Source organism: Saitoella complicata, assembly GCF_001661265.1.
Source record: "Saitoella complicata NRRL Y-17804 unplaced genomic scaffold SAICOscaffold_7, whole genome shotgun sequence".
Classification (NCBI taxonomy): domain Eukaryota; kingdom Fungi; phylum Ascomycota; class Saitoellomycetes; order Saitoellales; family Saitoellaceae; genus Saitoella; species Saitoella complicata.
This window is the reverse complement of record NW_017566998.1, coordinates 388,197-404,818: the sequence shown is the minus strand read 5'-3', so window position 1 is coordinate 404,818 and position 16,622 is coordinate 388,197. Positions and strand designations below refer to the sequence as shown.

General features: G+C 51.1%; 10 protein-coding genes across 10 annotated transcripts; 7 read left to right on the top strand and 3 right to left on the bottom strand.

Annotated features, from left to right (window-relative positions):
* Positions 1-37: 37 nt before the first annotated feature.
* Positions 38-2,158, top strand: SAICODRAFT_18287 (uncharacterized protein). The gene has a single exon (XM_019165931.1). The coding sequence runs from the start codon at positions 84-86 to the stop codon at positions 2,013-2,015; it is 1,932 nt and encodes a 643-aa protein (XP_019025331.1). The 5' UTR covers positions 38-83; the 3' UTR covers positions 2,016-2,158.
* Positions 2,121-2,800, bottom strand: SAICODRAFT_215984 (uncharacterized protein). The gene has a single exon (XM_019166443.1). The coding sequence runs from the start codon at positions 2,618-2,620 to the stop codon at positions 2,225-2,227; it is 396 nt and encodes a 131-aa protein (XP_019025330.1). The 5' UTR covers positions 2,621-2,800; the 3' UTR covers positions 2,121-2,224.
* A 180-nt stretch (positions 2,801-2,980) lies between these two features.
* On the top strand, positions 2,981-4,041 carry SAICODRAFT_24511 (tetrapyrrole biosynthesis, porphobilinogen synthase; the record flags this gene model as incomplete). The annotated part of the gene is made up of 2 exons (XM_019166783.1): positions 2,981-3,159; positions 3,213-4,041. 2 exons carry the CDS (start codon positions 2,981-2,983, stop codon positions 4,039-4,041), a joined length of 1,008 nt encoding a protein of 335 aa, XP_019025329.1.
* A 201-nt stretch (positions 4,042-4,242) lies between these two features.
* SAICODRAFT_29747 (uncharacterized protein) lies at positions 4,243-5,240 on the top strand. The gene has a single exon (XM_019167488.1). It carries the CDS (start codon positions 4,382-4,384, stop codon positions 5,204-5,206), a length of 825 nt encoding a protein of 274 aa, XP_019025328.1. The 5' UTR covers positions 4,243-4,381; the 3' UTR covers positions 5,207-5,240.
* A 160-nt stretch (positions 5,241-5,400) lies between these two features.
* On the bottom strand, positions 5,401-7,746 carry SAICODRAFT_215973 (uncharacterized protein). The gene is made up of 5 exons (XM_019166442.1): positions 7,491-7,746; positions 7,399-7,438; positions 6,275-7,347; positions 5,842-6,222; positions 5,401-5,789 (listed from the first exon to the last, which is right to left on the bottom strand). Exons 1-5 carry the CDS (start codon positions 7,612-7,614, stop codon positions 5,596-5,598), a joined length of 1,812 nt encoding a protein of 603 aa, XP_019025327.1. The 5' UTR covers positions 7,615-7,746; the 3' UTR covers positions 5,401-5,595.
* Positions 7,747-7,831: 85 nt separating this feature from the next.
* On the top strand, positions 7,832-8,718 carry SAICODRAFT_78484 (RNP domain-containing protein). Its single transcript, XM_019171118.1, has 3 exons — positions 7,832-7,954; positions 8,006-8,250; positions 8,306-8,718. The coding sequence occupies exons 1-3, from the start codon at positions 7,880-7,882 to the stop codon at positions 8,541-8,543; spliced, it is 558 nt and encodes a 185-aa protein (XP_019025326.1). The 5' UTR covers positions 7,832-7,879; the 3' UTR covers positions 8,544-8,718.
* A 139-nt stretch (positions 8,719-8,857) lies between these two features.
* Positions 8,858-11,751, top strand: SAICODRAFT_64953 (HECT-domain-containing protein). The gene is made up of 8 exons (XM_019170113.1): positions 8,858-9,044; positions 9,099-9,160; positions 9,220-9,325; positions 9,377-9,510; positions 9,558-10,071; positions 10,099-11,513; positions 11,567-11,670; positions 11,727-11,751. The coding sequence occupies exons 1-8, from the start codon at positions 9,028-9,030 to the stop codon at positions 11,730-11,732; spliced, it is 2,358 nt and encodes a 785-aa protein (XP_019025325.1). The 5' UTR covers positions 8,858-9,027; the 3' UTR covers positions 11,733-11,751.
* A 286-nt stretch (positions 11,752-12,037) lies between these two features.
* SAICODRAFT_70428 (uncharacterized protein) lies at positions 12,038-14,425 on the top strand. The gene is made up of 7 exons (XM_019170569.1): positions 12,038-12,180; positions 12,230-12,334; positions 12,383-12,551; positions 12,603-12,732; positions 12,784-12,938; positions 12,988-13,763; positions 13,815-14,425. The coding sequence occupies exons 1-7, from the start codon at positions 12,060-12,062 to the stop codon at positions 14,135-14,137; spliced, it is 1,779 nt and encodes a 592-aa protein (XP_019025324.1). The 5' UTR covers positions 12,038-12,059; the 3' UTR covers positions 14,138-14,425.
* On the bottom strand, positions 14,041-15,023 carry SAICODRAFT_70427 (cytochrome c and c1 heme-lyase; the record flags this gene model as incomplete). The annotated part of the gene is made up of 2 exons (XM_019170568.1): positions 14,041-14,453; positions 14,503-15,023. 2 exons carry the CDS (start codon positions 15,021-15,023, stop codon positions 14,183-14,185), a joined length of 792 nt encoding a protein of 263 aa, XP_019025323.1. The 3' UTR covers positions 14,041-14,182.
* A 266-nt stretch (positions 15,024-15,289) lies between these two features.
* On the top strand, positions 15,290-16,526 carry SAICODRAFT_55227 (diphosphomevalonate decarboxylase; the record flags this gene model as incomplete). Its single annotated transcript, XM_019169358.1, has 2 exons — positions 15,290-15,334; positions 15,384-16,526. The coding sequence occupies 2 exons, from the start codon at positions 15,290-15,292 to the stop codon at positions 16,524-16,526; spliced, it is 1,188 nt and encodes a 395-aa protein (XP_019025322.1).
* Between the last annotated feature and the right edge of the window lie 96 nt (positions 16,527-16,622).

Sequence of the window (16,622 nt, the reverse complement as noted above, 5' to 3'; positions counted from 1 at the left end):
GTTGTACGTCTCGAGATCACGTGAATTCGCTACTCACCACCAGTACCACCACCACGACAGAGAACGACAATTGTCAGGTAACGATGAAGCGATTCGCCACGACGAACAATGATCCTCAAACCCCGTTGCCACCGCGCAAACTCCTTCGCACCTCCCTGGGCTCCTCAACACCGCGCACACCCCACCTCTACAACCCCATAGCTCCCTCACCTACGTGGCGTTCCACCCCAGGAGGACGGAGCGCATTTGATGAGTTTCCAGCGGAGGAGTTCACTAATTGGGTAGATGGAATAAAAGAACGCGCGAAGAAGGCATTGACGGAGAATCGTGCTTGGGGGTTGAGGGAGATTGGGAGGCAGAGGGTTATACAGGGAGAGGCGGTCACTCCGAAGAAGAGCATGGTTGTACTGAATGCGCCAATTTCAATTGATGGAGAGCAAGACGAGGAACAGGAGGGAGAAGTGAAGGATGATGACCTAGTGGAGGTTGTGGAGGCGGAAGACGCGGAGGATCTGCTGATGGAACACGAGGAGGATCCTTTTGAGGAGCCTGCTGATGAGGAAGAGGCTGAGGTTGCCGAAGATGAGTACACTGATCAAGATGCTGAGGGCCTTTACGAGGATGAGGATGATGAAGAGGACGAGGAAGACGAGGAGGAGCGCGAGTTTTATCAGGCACGGCCGAGCATCATTGCAGCCCTTGCGAGGAAGAAGCCTGCATCTGCTGCAGAAGTTATCGATCTCGCCTCTTCTGAGGATGAAGCAGAACAAGACGATGGGGAGGAGGGCAATGCGGTCGTTGAGGACGATTTATTAGCAGAACTTCAGGATTCGTTCGCAGTCGGTAATGACGATGGAGAAGCAGAAGAGGACAATGACCGCGACGGTCCCTTTGAAATATTTGACGATGAAGCAGAAGAAGTCATTGACATTGATGAGACTGGCCCACCATCTGAATCCGACGATGACGAGGACGACGACGATGAAGATAGTGAAGAGGAAGTTAGTGAAGACGGTGACGGATGGGAGGACGATGATTTGGAGGAGGATGAGGAAGTGGAAGAACATGAGCAATCACGTTCCATGGGTGGCGACGAAGACGAGGAGGAACTCGACCCCGCGGTGAACAGGTCTTTATCGAACCTCGAAAAAGCCATTGCTGCAGGGAACGTTACACCGATGCGCGGCAAGCCTCACGCTGACAAAGCATACGAGAACGATCGTGGAGAAAGGGATCTCCTGGGTGTTTTGGACTATACCTCCGCCAGTACTGATGAGAACGGAGAGGAGGATGCTGTGGACGAAGTTGATCTCGTCAGATCAGGCAACCAAACCGTGACTGAAGGCGAAAGTACCGATGATACCAGGTTTGTAGAGGAAGTACAACTTGAAGCGCAAGTCGACTACGTTTTCCAGGAAGACAATACGGAAGCGCAGCTGCCGGAGGAGCCCCCATCAAGTAACACTATCGGTGCATCTGAATCAGCGCAGCCAGAGATGATCTCGCTTGACTTTGAGCCTGAACCGGCTTCAGATGCTGTTCAGCCATCCCAAGACGATGTTTCAGCGATCACCGAACCCAACGCACTGCAAGCCTTTGCGAGTCAAGTTTTGGCAAATGACGCACTTGATGTGCTTGCGTCTGCGAGCGGTCACCTTGCTGAAGACAAGAATATCGCAGCTGAGAGTTTGCCTACTAAAGACGAAGGCAGCGAGGCTCCGACGACTCCGCGCCGTGACCGCCCTGACACGGCGGGAGATTCACACGTTCTGCGATCAGGTCGCGAAGTAACATATGACCAGGAAAAACTGAGACATATCCGCTACGGTCTCAGTCCAAAGCCTTTTGCGTCGCCGACTTTTGGTGAGAGGGGCCGCGCCCGAAGCCATAGTCCGAAGGCGCCGAGGAGTAGAGAGGGAAGTGCAGCGCCGGTGCAGACTCCAAGGAGTGCCAACGCAAAAAGAAAGGCGGAGCATTTGGAGGAAGTCACGGAAGAGAAGGAGAAGGAGTGGTAACCCCGGGCATAGGAGTTATCCGGATAAGGAAATCAATCTTTCCGTCGTGAGAAACATGGTTGGTAAAAATGAGATTCCATCCGATATATATAAGTAGAGGAACCGCCAGGGTTCCTTAAGCAAAGCCAATACTCCACGTCCTACCGTCCTTCTGCCCTGCCTGCCATGCCACATATGCTCCTATCGTACATTAACGGGTGTTCTATGGTCTATGATTCACATCTCCTCGGGGACATCGGGAATGTCCTCAACCTCCTCGAACTTGGTCCTGAACTCGTCCTGGAGCTCGGGACGCTGGACGTTGGAAGAAGAGCGGCGGCGAAGGTAAGGGGGGATTTGGTGGGTGTAGTCATCATCGCGACCCTGCCCGCGCAAGTCATAAACGACGGACGGCATGGTAGAAGTAGGGAAATACATACCCAGTTCCCTCGACCGCCGCCTTCCTTCTTGATCTTGTTGGGAGCCTGGTCGATGAAACCACTCTTTGCACCGAATTGACGGTCGGAAATTTCCTGCTTGGGAATGGGAGAGTTGGTGGGAGGCGACCCAGCGGAGGAGTGCGTCTGGATGGAGTGGATGGAGTTGAAGGAGTGAGAGCGAGCCATGTCAAGTGCGGTGGGTTGTTTGGTTTATTGGGGGTAATCGGATGATGGGCAAGATACAGCGGAGGATCAACGGGGGGTATTTATAGGGAAGGGCGGCGGAGGGAGGGGGGCTCTGGGCAGCTGATCGTTGCGTGCTCGGCTCGGTGATGGCGATGTCACAAGATACCATCCCCACTTTGGACCATCGCACAATATAAAACAGACAGGACGTCGGAAGTACAAAATATCTAATAACATTCATAATCCTCGACGAATTCCGCTGTCGGGCGAGTGTCGTTGCTCCGAGTCATACGTTTCCTACATCATCGGTATCGGCAGGCCTTGCCGTGATTCTCCTCGCACACCATATCCACTTCACCAATGTCGAATATTCCAGGATCCGACATCTCGTCCATCCTCCATGGAGGCTACCATCACCCTACCTCCCGACTGTGGCAGTCGGAGAGGCAGTTGACCAAGGCTGCCCTCATGTACCCCATCTTCATCACGGATGATCCCGAGGCAGAGGAGGAGATCAAGAGTTTGCCTGGACAAAAGAGGTGCAATGCATATCTCTCAAAAAGATGGATGGTGACTAATCTCATGATATTAGGTGGGGTCTTAACAAGCTTGTCCCCTTCCTCGAGCCTTTGTACAAGAAAGGACTTGCTTCGGTCATTCTATTTGGTGTTCCCCTCGCCCCCGAGGCCAAGGACCCATACGGCACATCCGCTGATGACCCGAATGGACCCGTCATGCAGGCCATCACTCTTCTCAAGAAACACTTCCCCAACCTTTTCATCGCTTGCGATGTCTGTCTCTGCGAGTACACCTCTCACGGTCACTGTGGTATTCTGCACGAAGATGGAACTATCAACAATCCCCCCAGTGTGAAGAGAATCGCCGAGGTCGCTTGCAACTACGCCAAGCAAGGTGCTGACTGTGTCGCCCCTAGTGACATGATGGATGGTCGTATCAAGGCGATCAAGACGGCTTTGATCGAGGCTGGCGTTGCCCACAAGTGCATGCTCATCTCCTATTCTGCCAAGTTTGCTACTTGTCTTTACGGTCCATTCAGGGACGCAGCTGGTTCCGCTCCTGCATTTGGTGACCGCAAGCGCTATCAGCTACCTCCCGCTGGACGGGGTTTGGCTCGTCGTGCTATCACCCGTGATCTTGCTGAGGGTGCAGATTGTATCATGGTCAAGCCTGCAACTGCCTACCTTGATATCATCCGTGACGCAAAGGAGATTGCACCTGATGTGCCTATTTCTGCTTACCAGGTTTCAGGGGAGTTTGCTATGATTCACGCCGCTGCTAAAGCTGGCGTCTTTGACTTGAGGAGGGCTGCTGAAGAGAGTTTGGATGGTATATTGAGAGCTGGAGCAAACATGATTTTGACGTATTTCACACCGGACTTCTTGGACTGGTTGTCAGAGTAATGCGTGGAAGATTGTACGATACGGAGTGGCAGAGGAAAACGTCATGATATGAGGCAATATTTACCTATCATTTATCACAATCCCAACTGTTATCGAGTGCCTGCTACATACCAAGCTTGCTGTTGCCCAGGCATACAGTATGCGGGTTGACGTTACTATTTATAAAAAGTTGCCTGTACGTAGACCGTAGCTGCAGGACGCCAAAAAAGTGATTCTCGGGAAGGGAACGTCTCAATGTTCATTCAGCTCATCTAAGAAGGCACAATTCAGCCAGTACGACGGAAATTCTGCTCTCGTTCTGCTTTGCTGACACCTCAACGTCCTACGATTGTCCAATTCGATGTTGGCCTTGCCTTCCGCTGCAGCTCGGACGGAGCCGCTGGTCGGTCAGAAGAGGACTCTGGAAGGTTTGCCAAAAAGTGGCATAAATTACGATGACACGGCGTCGGCTCCAGTACAGCCCCGGGTGGAGGGTCTTGTGTTACCGACCTCAAATACACCTGACGGAGCATCTTCAACATCAGCAGATGCAAAGCTCGCACCGGTATTAGCATCGCCTGCCGAACATACAGCAGAAGCAGCGACGATTATGCAGAACTTACGCACGGTTAAGGAGTCCGTTGTCAACAGTCACAAACTCCTAACAATCTACCTGGCCCTACGAGATGAGTTCGTAGCCTCTCTCAATGCTTTGAAGGCAGCAAGAACAGCGCACGACGCCGACCGACAAATACTTCGCAATCTTCAACATTCGCATGCAGCGTTGCAACGCGACATCGCTCAAATACCCACCCTCCGCGCTCAGAACCAGAGGTTAGTGTCCGAGAAGACACAGTTGCAGACCGCCGTGAATCAATTGACGGCAGTGATCAAGAATCTGCCGGACATGAAACAACTGGCGGACTCTATTCAGGGGTATCAGGAGGCTTGTGCAGCGAAGGATAGGCAAATCATGGATATGAAGAAGCAGCTCGCGGAATACCAGGCAAGAGAACGACGAAACGAGCATCCCACACCTCCGGCAGATCCGTTGCAGTTGGGGCTCGTGCCAATGGAGGGAAGTGCAGCCAATGGAGATGGAAGTGTTGATTTCGATCTCGGCACAACCACGCAGTCTGCTACACAAGAGGGCGTTCAACCAGTGGTTATCACTTTAGACGATTAACGTGTTGTACTGGGATGAGTTGGGGCAGTTGTGGAAAGCAGCATCAGATGAAGGGAGTTGCATGAGCAAGGATGAAGCATTTCAAACATGGCATCAGGCGTTTATGGCATCATACAATTTTCGCATTTTTATAGCTTTCAAGGATTGGGGAGAACTTAGAATGCATGTCTTAATTAATACATCTTTCGCTCCGTATAAATGCCGTGGATCGTAATCCTGAGAAGTACGCCGTGAAACCTCAGCCTATCTAAGTCGTCCTGCAGTTCATGCCATCATGCTTCTTCTGCGCTGCGCTCTGAGGCTTGAGTCCGATCTTGCCGTTGGCACCGACATCGATTTCATCCCATCTTCCGTTCCCAGAATATCGCTCAAAGTCTGCCTCCTCTTTCTTAGTAGCGCTGCATCCTCGAGTCCGCCTGCCGCAGCAAGGCGACGCGTGGTTCTGAGAGTATCCCGCTGTCCGACACGCTCTTCAGAAGAACTCGAGGTTGATGGAGGTGATAGCAATTCCGAACTGCATTTTCGTGTAGGATCCTCAAGGGTGGCAGGAGGGTAGTGCATACTGGATGTTCTTCGCTTGCGGCTGCCACTCGTGAAGTCGTCGGATGCAATTGGTATACTCCCAAAGTCCATACCTTCTGTCCCCTCATCATCTGGCTCTGCCTTTATCGTCACTATGCCGCTGTCGCTGCCAGGAACACCGGACGACGGGGTAACGATTCTTTCACTTTTCTTCTCTACTTTCGACCCTTTCTTTACTCTGTCGGAAGGTAACTCATAATCACGCCGCATCTTAGAACGCAGAGACGGCTGGGCGTAGTTGACTTCTTTCCGAGCTCGGCCTGCTCTGCGGGGCGGCGAAGCGCCGTCGTCTGTCTCTGTAGGTGAATGGGGTGTATTTGGAGGGTCGGCAGCCGAGCTTCTGCGCATTGATGTACGCATTTTGAAATCCGAAACGGGTGATTTCGTTGGTGATACCGACAATCTGATACCCTTCACCGGGCTATTGAACTCCTCTGAGGCAATGGTTAGTGTGATAATCAGAGCTTTTGGTCAACTCAAACTCACTTGGTTGCAATATTCTGTTCGTGTCAGGTTGCATGATGGGTGCGAAAGCGGTTTTGACCTGTTTTCCGTTCATAACCAGGTCGGGCCGGGCGGAGGACATCGTATTCTCCTTGCCAAGATCGACATGAGGCAAGAAGGTACTTCTTCTACGAGAGCTCTTGGTTTCAGATAATTGTGGTACATGTGAAGGCATCTCTTCGCGCAAGTCTGATGCTGTGAAAAGTCGAGATTTCTGCTCGTCTTTCTCCGTCGTGTCGTGCAACAAGGCGGCACTTGAGCGTCGCTCAGTTCTTTCTGACTGAGGAGACACATAACCTCGCTGATCACTTGCGTCTGTTTCAACTCTTTTCTCACGCCTCGCTTTTCCACTGGACTGCGTAAGTCTGCCCGGGCGGGCTCGTTCATGACCACTTTCCGTCGCCTTTCTCGGCCCGGTAACATCAACAAACGAAGGTGCACCAGATTCACGCACCAGGTCGGACGACTGCACTTCAGAAGTTGCTGAACACAGTGGAGCACTCTGCAAATTCACGGAGCTACGCCGCAGCCTTGTGAACTTGAGACTCGCTCGCCGTGCTTCTTCTTGCTCATCGATGCTCGGTAGATCACGTCCTCCGAAGTTCATGCGCAAGGGCTTCGATGGAGAATCCATAGCATCATGATCGAAATAAGCTTCATCGTCGGGAAGCAACGGGGACCTAGACCGCGAGCGAGAGATGTTTCGGCGAATACGACGACCCCGTACGGTTGAAGTGTCTTCTGTGGGTGCTAAGCGCAGTGTTAGTTCCGCACAATCATGTGAGGTGCGGTGACGTCTCTCACCTGGAAGAGGGTTGTGGTCCATATTCTCAGCTCCTTTGCCCATTCTTCCAATGGCATCACTCATATCCCGCATCAGTCTTTCCAACTCGCATTTAGTCGCATCAATGTTGGCAACCATTGATTTCTTGCGGTCGCGCTCTATCTGCTCTTGAAGCTGTATGACTGTAGTGCGCAGATCGAGGTTCTCGCAAGCCAGCGCAGATACTTCTGATTCTAACTCACGAATACGAAAAGCCTGTTGAGTATTCACCCTAGAAAAGGATCAGCAAGAGGCATTTATTGCGGCTGAAATCTCCACTCACTTGATGATCTGCCGATTTTGCAGGGTATGCTGCCGCTTGACTATCGCAGAAGCGTTAGCTGAAGTATGTAAGGCAGCGACAAGAGAACTCACACGACTCCATAGAGTCGACCGGCGGTTGCTCAGCTACTCTGACCATCAACGGCTGAATCTGCTTGACCCGGACTGACTTTTGGTGGTGAACTGCTCCAAGGCCTCTGTTTACATAAACACGCATTCACCTGCATAGCAGGGCCCCCATAACAACCAGGTGTTGAGCGTCTCTATACACGGGACGTGTCAAGAAAAGACTGTTGGAAAAGTAAATGTAGGCCAACCAACTATAACATCTCTTCAAGTAGCGTTTGTCATGACAATTCTCGCCGTGACATCTTCACCTGCACTGACCGCCTCGGGGTTGCATTAAGCTGCCTGCCTCGAATACTCACCGCTGACCTCGCCTCGAAAACCTCCACTGTTCGACATTACGCGTCTTATACACCATGTCTGCTGATCTCACCGTTCAAGAGGAGGTGCAAGTGAATCAGGCTGTGGGCCTTGATGAGAATGACTTGGAGGTGAGGATTCACCGATGTTTACAAGATAGCGATGCTAATATCATCCCAAAGGCGATGAAGCGAAAAGTCGCCGAAATGGAGGCGGAAGCAGCTAAGCTTAGAGAAATGACAGAATCCTTAAACCAAGAATCGGAGTTATTGGAGGAAAACAAGGAAGAAGTCGATTCACGGAGTGTTTACGTGGGAAACGTCGATTATGCTGCCACACCTGAGGAAATCCAAGCACATTTCAGCAGTTGTGGGACAATCAACCGCGTCACGATTCTATGTGACAAGTACACCGGGCATCCTAAAGGGTAAGTTCTTCCGAGTCAATGCACAACGGAGGACATCGATTGACGGTTTTGATAGCTTTGCATACGTGGAATTTGCAGAACCAAGCCTTGTACCCCAGGCTCTACTTCTGAATGAAAGTACCTTTCATGGCAGGCCGCTTAAGGTGACTCCTAAGCGTACAAATGTACCAGGCATGAGCGCAAGAGGTCGTGGAAGGGGTCGCGGTCGTGGTGGATTCAGAGGTGGACCTCGGGGAGGTGGTTACAGAGGCGGCTTCCGTGGAAGAGGACGGGGTGGTTTCACGCCTTACTAAAGGTGATGACGGAGAGATGGCAAGTGTTGGGTGCATTGGTTGGATCGACCGTTTGATCGAACCGTGAATAAATTGGGTACGGAGAGACTGCGTGTCCGTCGAAAAGGACAGCATCGCGGAGATGCTTCATGTAGCTTATCAGAGACAGTATAATACATCTCTTATGAGACCGTCCCATTCATGATGTCTGCCCATGTACTGTATCAGATGTACTTACAGTCACGGCCCCTCGCGCCGGACAGACGAAGGCGTGAGGTCTTGCATCAGAGTTGCAGGTAGCCGCCTCAACAGGTTACAGCCATCGAGCAACCAAATAGACAAACCGTAAAGTCGTCTGCAATTCACCAGCTGTTCTTGGCGATAAGGTTCAGTTGTTCATCTGTTGGCCTGCGTGTCACGACCGTCATCCCTCATCAATTGCGTTGCAACGAACGACGTACATTCCCATCTGTCTACACCTGCAACTTCATCCTCCTGGCCCTAGATGGCTTCTAACACTCAGTACGTCTTATTCTCAGGCAATCTCTTATGATCTCCTGCTAATGCCTATGATAGATCTCGCAAGATCCGTCTTACCGTAATTGCGGCGGATGGACTCTACAAGCGTGATGTTTTCCGTACGTGCCGACTCATTCCTATCCCATTGAAAGCTGCTAATATGGACTTTGATATATAGGCTTTCCCGATCCTTTCGCAGTTGTCACCGTTGACGGTGAACAGACTCAGACAACATCTCCCATCAAGAAGACGCTCAACCCTTACTGGAACGAGAGCTTTGATCTGTATGTGGATTGTATGCGGACCATTCATGACTTGTGCTAATGTCTCGACAGTGTTGTGAAAGAGTCTAGTATCATTGCAGTCCAAATTTTTGATCAGCGCAAGTTCAAAAAGAAGGACCAAGGATTTTTGGGCGTTATCAATATCCGAGTCGGAGATGTTCTTGACCTTCAACTGGGTGGCGATGGTCAGTATCTCACTCTATCTTAATATTCTTGCTAATGGCGACATCAGAAATGCTCACGCGGGACTTGAAGAAGTCGAATGACAACATGGTTGTCCATGGTAAACTAATTGTGAACCTCTCGACCAGCATACACACGCCTGTTCGCACACCAGGTCCCGACAACAACCGTCCTTCTATCTCTGCGGCGGCTGGTATGGCAGCTGCGCAGCGTGGTTCTGCCCCGGGATCACGCAGAAGTTCCGTGCACGGTGTCGAAGCACCTGCTCCGACAGTTTCTACTCCGCCTAATGGGCCCGCCAACGGTTCCGTTGGCGCGACGGGAGCAGCATCGGGCAGGCAGACTTTCAGTTCTTTCGAAGATCAACAAGGACGATTGCCACCTGGTTGGGAACGTCGTACCGATAACCTTGGACGTACCTACTATGTTGATCACAACACTCGGTCGACCACCTGGACGAGACCATCCACCACTCACACGGACTCGGATCGTGTTGCTCAGGCTCAGAATGTCACTGAAATGGAACGTCAACGTCACAACAGCCGCACCCTTCCCGAGGAACAGCGCGCAGCTTCTCCTGTGCCAGCAAGCTCAGCGATTAGTTCGGTTGCAGATGGTACTCATACCGGCATGTCAGTTGTGAATACGGGTGCCACCACAGCAGGAACCGGAGAGTTGCCACCTGGTTGGGAGCAGAGGCAGACACCTGAAGGACGTACTTACTTCGTCGACCATAACACCCGCACTACAACATGGGTTGACCCTCGAAGGCAGCAATACATCCGCATGTATGGTCAAAATGCAGGAAACACAACTATCCAGCAACAGCCGGTATCGCAGCTCGGACCATTGCCAAGCGGATGGGAAATGCGCCTCACGAACACCGCTCGTGTGTACTTCGTGGACCACAACACAAAGACCACGACGTGGGATGATCCTCGCCTGCCATCGTCTCTTGATCAGAACGTGCCGCAATACAAACGTGACTTCCGACGTAAACTCATCTACTTCAGGTCGCAACCGGCTTTGCGGCCTATCCCGGGTCAGTGCCACATCAAGGTCAGGCGTAGTCACATCTTTGAGGATTCTTATGCCGAGATCATGAGGCAGACTGCCACCGACCTGAAGAAGCGTCTAATGATCAAGTTTGACGGCGAGGACGGTCTAGACTATGGAGGTCTTTCCCGTGAGTTCTTCTTCTTGCTGTCACACGAAATGTTCAACCCCTTCTACTGTCTCTTCGAATACTCCGCCCATGACAACTACACCTTGCAGATCAATCCTCACTCTGCGATCAACCCGGAGCACCTCAACTACTTCAAGTTCATTGGTCGTGTTCTTGGTCTCTCTATCTTCCACCGACGATTCCTGGACGCTTTCTTCATTGTCTCGATGTACAAGATGATCCTGAGGAAGAAGGTGACTTTGGCTGATATGGAGAGTGTTGATGCTGATTTCCACAGAAGTTTGCAATGGATCCTTGACAACCCTATCCAGGATGTCCTGGAGTTGACATTCTCTACTGAAGATGACCGTTTCGGCGAGGTTGTTACAGTTGACCTGAAGCCAAATGGTCGCGACATCGAAGTTACTGATGAGAACAAGAAAGAATACGTCGAGTTGGTCACTGAATGGCGTATTTCCAAGCGTGTCGAGGAACAGTTCAACCACTTTATGACTGGATTTAACGAACTTGTTCCTCAGGAGTTGATCAACGTCTTCGATGAACGTGAGCTCGAACTTCTCATTGGTGGTATCGCTGAAATCGATGTGGATGATTGGAAGAAGCACACCGACTACAGGGGTTACACCGAGAGCGACGAGGTTGTCCAATGGTTCTTCAAGGTCGTACAGTCTTGGGATTCTGAGAAGAGATCGAGGTTGTTGCAGTTCGCCACTGGTACCTCCCGTATTCCTGTTGGTGGTTTCAAGGATTTGCAGGGAAGTGATGGTCCACGCCGATTCACCATTGAGAAAGCCGGGAATCCCTCACAATTGCCTAAAGGTACGTCTTTTCCTATGGAGCCCCTTTCCGTATGAAGCTAACCGAGATTACAGCGCATACTTGCTTCAACCGGATCGATTTGCCGCCATACAATAGTTACGAGGACCTCTTGACGAAGTTGACGTATGCTGTTGAGGAGACCATGGGATTTGCAGCCGTAAGTGCTTTGATCTCAAGGAAGCTTGGGTTTGGTGCTAACAGGTTTTGTTCTAGGAATAAACGACAACCACACCTGGTTTCTGCCTGCATGTGTCGAATGCCATTCCAGACCCCGGGCAACAATTGGAATTGATGAATACCAAGGGATACAAGTTGCAGCTGTCTAAGTACTTACGTAATGAATTGAATATTTTCTTCTTGTCAACACCAAAATATCCTACCCTCTTACGCTCCACAGCAGCCAGTGCATCGAGGGACAGGGCACGCGCATGCCTCGTCGTAATATCGTAAACATTCAAAACTCAACGCAATTGCAAGCGCAACCAACCCGTTGACCATTTCAATATGGTCTCTATCAAAAAGACCTCGAAGGAGCAGCTGCACTGGATGCCTCTGCGAAACTACCACGAGATCCTGAGGGAGGACCTACAATCACGGTATTTCGCAGCGAATGGGACGGCTTTTGTCGTGTGTTACTTCGTTGCATGGCTGTTTGGAAGTGGAAATGGTATGCCATGGTATTCGTTTCCTGTTGATTACGCTGACACCTGCTGTAGTGATCTGGCGGCTGTTTCCGTGGAGTTGGACGCTTCTTCGCGCTCTCAACGTGGCTATTGGAACAACATTTCCCATCTTTGTTCTGAGGAAGAGCAATCTGCATGGTAAGTCGACTTCACAAACATCTTGAGCTTCCTCTGATCATGATCCAGTTGGTTCTTACCCATGCAGCAATCTATGGACGTATCTTGTGCGCCAGTTCTTCAGCTTCTCTGCTCTCAGTACAGTCATGACCTACACTGTTTCCGCATGGCTGATCATGGGCGTATACTTGCGAAACGCGGACCAGTCAGCCGAACTAGGCTGGACGACGTCGCCGACGTGTGTACACCCTAACCTCTGAGCTGCCAAGGTAACTAACCGAGTTGTTAGGGGATACGAGCTCCCTCGGATTAACGAAAGATATATATACATGTTCACTGTCAGCACCTTGGCCGGTATTGTTTCGTCAGTAATCCACCTTCTTGTTGACAGGGACCGGATCAGGTTCCCTGCAGTACGGGCATGTACATGACCAACACCGTCTTCTACAAGTTCTAACATTATATAACAGACTGGCGGAGGGCCGACAACGAACTGCATCGTACAGGGCGTCCTTAAAGCTGCCATTTTATCCTTTGGAGTGGCCCTGATCGCACCGATCGTGCATGCTTTAGTAAGGGTATACGAATGGCCTTTGATCATAAAGGCGGCTCGTCTTTTCTACAAGTACGTTGCTTCAGTTTGCATGTTAAAGCTATCCTAACCTGTTCATTAGACTCCCGCGTTCCACTGCTTTACCTACGTATCCGGTCACTCTTGGACTCCTCTTCCGCTCCTTCGATGTGATCTTCGTGACTGTCGCCCTATGGGAAACTGCACATGTGCTGTTCAGTATCGCGATGTCCCAGGCTGGTTCTAAGGAAGGCGTGCCCTTGAGCCAGAAATCGCTCAATCCGAACGGCACGTTGGTGACAGGTTTGTCGTCGGCGAGATTGCATACGCAGATTTTGGCCTTTGAGGAGCTGCTTCAAATCGCTTACCATGATAGAGCTCGCCGAGCTAGTATTTTTCGCGATATCGAGGTAAAACCAAATCCTTGGGAGCAGATCGTGAAACAGAGCCTGCAAACGCTTGTACGTGTCACCGAATCGTTACCGCCGCATTTTGTGCAGGGAAGTAAGCAGGTATCGTCGACCGGATCGGCTCCGGCTCCTGTTATACACACGCAGCAGGAAAGTGCGATTGCAAGTTCACCTCCCCATATCCCAGTGCGAAACGACAACATTTTCGTGACCGGTCCGCAGAAGCGCAACATCTTGGATCGATTCAAGAGTGAAGGGTCAGCAGCAGCAGCGATGAAGCTTCCCGATCAGCTTGTGACGAAATCCGCCCAAGTTTTGCGCCCTGCTCAAAGCTCCGTTGAAACGGCGTTGTCGTCGCGTTTCGGAGGATTCTACAAGTCTACTGTTGGAGCATTGTTCCGGCAGACACTGCAGTTGCAGGTTAGGAGCCTTATCCCGGAGCCGCGGTTACAAGTCCTGGCAGTTCTAGGTAGGTGAAGTTCCAATTCATGCGAGTCCGTTTACTGACGTTTGCTTCAAGCCTTGTCGCGCCTGATCGTGGTTTCGGTGCAAGAAGACACATTAGGTCTTGTGCAGCGAGACATTCGTCTGGTTGTGGAGGCATTCTCTTCTACGATGTCAGCGCTGGAAGCTTTCTGTAAGATGCCGGAGCTTCCGGCTAATGATACTCAGTCAACTGCACGACCTTATGCCGTTCTTCTCCCAGAGATTGATATCATTCTGAGGGCATTGCACAGCGGCTTGGCGGATATCGTTCTTGTATTCGCTGAATACATGGGACAAATGGGACTTTCTAGCGAGGCGGCTTTGCGATGTGAGAATATCGCAAATCATCGTATTTGAAGCAAACAGTGAGCAACGAAGATTGTACGAAACTGGCTTCAGGCGTTACGCAAAGATATCCCTAAAGAACCGGCCTATCCTCATTTTCGCGCCCTCTGCTGTGAATTTGGGTCGCACATCTAGATAAAATGATAGGGAGTTTTCTCCTGCTCCTTTATAGAAATCGATGACATATTCCACTTTTTGACCGCAACGATCCACCGTCCAATCATGTCGATCAAAAGGAAGGTTGTAACCCAGCAGGTTCAACAGCCGTGCCTTCGGAGTTATCTTCGAGGCATCGCCCTCGAACTTGGCGAGTTTCGGACCTCCACAACTGTGTGACTGTCAGAATAGATACGTAGGACAAGGAAGGACATGCTTACGATTTCGAATCATAGGGCTTTTCCCATTTCATAATCTCTTGCCATGCCCTCTCATTGACAGCGTTGTGAATAGGAACAATAACTTTCATATCCTCTGCGTCTGGATTCCAACTCTTTCGTCGCATAGCATCGAAAAACATCTGCTCTGAAGGATAGACCCAGTTGGATGAGCCCTTGTCTGCTCCGCGGTATCCGTCGCTCTCGGACTCAAGCCGCGGGATTGTCGAAATCTCACGTTCGGTAGGGAGTGATGCTGATTGTCCAGGACGCGGCTTTTGTTGAGGTTCGACAGGCATGTTGTTCAGTGGAGATATCTGTGGTGATGAGCTGCGCTCGTTGCCGGCGCCTAGCCATGTTTCTCGAGCATCGTGCGGTACCGGACACTTTCCTCCCTCAGCACTTGGTGCTTGCGTTGTCGGTACGGTTTGCTCCGGTGCGCCTTTTGCAGCGGCGAGCCATTCACCTCTTTTGACGTGCGGCACTGGACACTGGTTCGCCGTTGTTGGTGCTTGATCAGCCATCGTTATAGGTGCTGTTCAATAGCTTTTCCAGGTTTGGGCCGTGCGCCTGTAACGTTGACAACTCAGGGTACCGTTGAGGCGATAGCTGAAGCGTCCGGAGGGAGAGGAGTACAATGTCGCCGATACTGTTTTTAGTTATAATATAGTTATCAAGCAGCTCTTCCTTGTGATTTACGGGAGCACCTCCTGCGTGTGCCCTGGGAACGGCCATACACGTCCAGGACAACATCGAACCTGTCGTAAACAAACAAAGACGGCTTCGAAAGATGGAACTTTATCAAGCAACCACAACCGCTCCCGTAAACATTGCGGTATGTAACCTACAGCCACCCCGTGCACCCGGTGCTAATTGTATTCCAGGTTATCAAGTACTGGGGTAAGCGTGATGCGAAATTGAACCTCCCCACCAACTCTTCGTTGTCCGTTACTCTCTCTCAAGATGATTTGAGAGCTCTTACGACTGCTTCATGCTCGCCCACCTTCACTGAAGATCGCCTATGGCTCAATGGCGTTGAGGAGAGCGTCGCAACTAGCTCTCGTCTCACCGCTTGCATCGACAACCTGCGTCAACTCCGCGCAGAGCTTGAGCAGGAAAACCCCTCCGCGCCCAGGTTAAGCACCTTCAAACTTCATATCTGCTCAGAAAACAACTTCCCGACCGCCGCCGGACTCGCCTCATCGGCTGCTGGTTTTGCTGCTTTGGTGCGCGCTATCGCTGACCTCTACCAACTCCCACAGTCCGCGAAGGACCTTTCTCGGATCGCAAGACAGGGATCTGGATCGGCCTGTCGGTCTTTGATGGGTGGCTATGTATCGTGGGAAATGGGCGAGGCGGATGATGGCAACGACTCCCTGGCTGAGCAGGTGGCACCGCAATCGCATTGGCCTGAGATGCGTGCCGCTGTTCTTGTCGTTTCGGCGGAGCGCAAGACAGTCCCATCTACTGCTGGAATGCAAGCTACCGTTGCTACCTCTGCTCTTTTCCGTCATCGCGCTGATGTGGTTGTTCCGGAGCGCATGTCGGCCATGAAGCGTGCCATCAAAGAGAAGGATTTTGAGGCTTTCGCTGATCTCACGATGAAAGACTCCAACCAGTTTCATGCTGTATGCCTTGATACTTCCCCTCCTATTTTCTATCTGAACGATACCTCTCGCGCTTGTATCCGTTTCGTGGAAGAGCTCAATAGGTCCGCAGGCAAGGTTATTGCGGCATACACGTACGATGCAGGGCCGAACTGCGTTATTTACTATACTGTTGAGAATGAGGAAATTGTTTTGGGGGCCTTGAAAAAATGCCTTGCAAACATCGATGGATGGCGGGAACGGGATGCTGCGCTTGCTGCAAGTCTGCCTGAAGGATTCGACTCACGAACGTTGGATGCTGTGTCGCAGGGAATTACACGTTTGATCCTCACGCAAGTTGGCGGTGACCCTGTCAGCATCGCGCAGGATAAGGGTTTGATTGGGCAGGATGGACTTCCTAAATCCTTGAAGGGGCATTGAATGACAGAATGATTTTGGCTATAAGACGTGGAAGATGCATCGAAGGAGCGAAGACAATGAAACGGCATGGGACATAAGTAATGGCCTGCATAAATC

Coding starts and splice junctions, on each gene's coding strand:
- SAICODRAFT_215973 (XM_019166442.1), bottom strand. CDS start 7,614: ATGCGTGTTTATGTAAACAGAGGCCTTGGAGCAGTTCACCACCAAAAG. Junction 7,439..7,490: donor GGTCGACTCTATGGAGTCGT/GTGAGTTCTCTT, acceptor CTTCTGCGATAG/TCAAGCGGCAGCATACCCTG. Junction 6,223..6,274: donor GAACAGAATATTGCAACCAA/GTGAGTTTGAGT, acceptor CCATTGCCTCAG/AGGAGTTCAATAGCCCGGTG.
- SAICODRAFT_18287 (XM_019165931.1), top strand. CDS start 84: ATGAAGCGATTCGCCACGACGAACAATGATCCTCAAACCCCGTTGCCA.
- SAICODRAFT_70428 (XM_019170569.1), top strand. CDS start 12,060: ATGCCTCTGCGAAACTACCACGAGATCCTGAGGGAGGACCTACAATCA. Junction 12,335..12,382: donor GAGGAAGAGCAATCTGCATG/GTAAGTCGACTT, acceptor ATCATGATCCAG/TTGGTTCTTACCCATGCAGC. Junction 12,939..12,987: donor GCGGCTCGTCTTTTCTACAA/GTACGTTGCTTC, acceptor CCTGTTCATTAG/ACTCCCGCGTTCCACTGCTT.
- SAICODRAFT_215984 (XM_019166443.1), bottom strand. CDS start 2,620: ATGGCTCGCTCTCACTCCTTCAACTCCATCCACTCCATCCAGACGCAC.
- SAICODRAFT_29747 (XM_019167488.1), top strand. CDS start 4,382: ATGTTGGCCTTGCCTTCCGCTGCAGCTCGGACGGAGCCGCTGGTCGGT.
- SAICODRAFT_64953 (XM_019170113.1), top strand. Junction 9,326..9,376: donor TGGAACGAGAGCTTTGATCT/GTATGTGGATTG, acceptor ATGTCTCGACAG/TGTTGTGAAAGAGTCTAGTA. Junction 10,072..10,098: donor CGCACCCTTCCCGAGGAACA/GCGCGCAGCTTC, acceptor TGTGCCAGCAAG/CTCAGCGATTAGTTCGGTTG.
- SAICODRAFT_78484 (XM_019171118.1), top strand. CDS start 7,880: ATGTCTGCTGATCTCACCGTTCAAGAGGAGGTGCAAGTGAATCAGGCT. Junction 7,955..8,005: donor TTGATGAGAATGACTTGGAG/GTGAGGATTCAC, acceptor ATCATCCCAAAG/GCGATGAAGCGAAAAGTCGC. Junction 8,251..8,305: donor TACACCGGGCATCCTAAAGG/GTAAGTTCTTCC, acceptor CGGTTTTGATAG/CTTTGCATACGTGGAATTTG.